At 38.5% G+C, this 1,375-nt stretch overlaps 1 protein-coding gene across 1 annotated transcript; it reads right to left on the bottom strand.

Annotated features, from left to right (window-relative positions):
* Nucleotides 1-200: 200 nt before the first annotated feature.
* Nucleotides 201-1,313, bottom strand: LOC112095133 (protein NRT1/ PTR FAMILY 5.9-like; the record flags this gene model as incomplete). The annotated part of the gene is made up of 1 exon (XM_024176811.1): nucleotides 201-1,313. A coding segment is annotated over one exon (862 nt), but the record flags the coding sequence as incomplete, so codon positions are not given.
* Nucleotides 1,314-1,375: the final 62 nt, after the last annotated feature.

Below are 1,375 nucleotides of genomic sequence, written 5' to 3' on the forward strand. Positions count from 1 at the left end.
TAAAACACTTACTAGATTGTTAAAATCACGTTAATCATCTTTAAATTTAAATTAATTAATTTCTATCGTCAACAGTCAACTTATATATCTATACTTTTCCTTGACAGTATCCATTGACTTTTTACATGTCATTAACAATAGTGTAGAAAGAACAAATATTAAATTCCAGATATATTCAAGCAAACAGTGAAATTCCAGGTATTATTACAGTGGTAAGATATTTGCAACTCAATTATACTGCTTTAGTAAACAGAACTCAATAACATGTGGTTTCTGCAATCACAGTATTCTGTCTCAAGCTGACCACTATTGTTGTCGACGGAATATTCTTCACTTTTCAGTTCCCAAAACCAGCCAACTTTTTCTGCAGTCAGACCAAGCAATGTTTCTTTATCACAAAGGGGGGAAAATAAAATCTCTTATCAGAGAGAGAGAACAAGAAGAAGATTATTTACATTCGTTCATTTTCTAAATCCCTTCTACTTTTGTAGAATCTACACAAAATGGAATACAACAGAAGGCTAAGTGCACTTGTCAAGGCCAAAAACCAGTAGTACTTGTCTAGCCTAGCTTCACACATGTCATCAGAAAACCAGCTATTATTTCCCTTTGACTTGGTCAAGTCTTCCACAACAGTTATAAGAAGTGCACTGAGAAAGCTCCCAACTCCAAACACGCTATTGTATAGAGCAAAAGCCATTGTTCTCATCCTAACAGGAACTTCAGAATAGAAGAATTCTTGCATCCCAACGACAGTGAATATGTCAGAAATGCCTAAAAGGATGTACTGGGGCAGCAGCCAAAATATGCTAAGTGGGACTGTCTCTGAATGTGAGCCATGAATCTCAGCTTTTCTACTAATCTTTAGCCTCTGTGTTTCCACACCTGCTGCTGTGACCATTGCTATGATCGAAAGACACATCCCGGTTCCCATTCTTTGCATCACGCTGATACCCTTTTCGTTTCGGGTGACCAGACGTGTGACTGGGATCAGAACTCTGTCATATAAAGGCATCAGGAGAATTATAGACAGAGTGATGGCACTCTGAAGTGTGGCTGGTGGAATCTGGAAGCTGCTTCCGATGTTTCTCTTCATTGTCATACCTTGTTTGGTAAAGAAGGTTGTAGGCAGTTGGAAGATCACAGCAAACATTAGGAGCATTGTCCATATGGGAAAAAGCCGAAGTACTACTTTCGTGTTTTCGAGCATGTAATTAGTACTTGTCGGATTCTTGTCCAAGCCCTCTGTGCTACTCCAGTTTTGGCGACAAAGAGGTTTCTCTTCAAGCCTAGATAGACAGCCAAGCCAAAAGCTACCGTCACAAACTCAAGCATATTACCAATTAGGTTACCTTTCTTGATAAAAAAAAAAAAA

This window comes from Morus notabilis, unplaced genomic scaffold, assembly GCF_000414095.1.
Source record: "Morus notabilis unplaced genomic scaffold, ASM41409v2 C11407218, whole genome shotgun sequence".
NCBI lineage: Eukaryota > Viridiplantae > Streptophyta > Magnoliopsida > Rosales > Moraceae > Morus > Morus notabilis.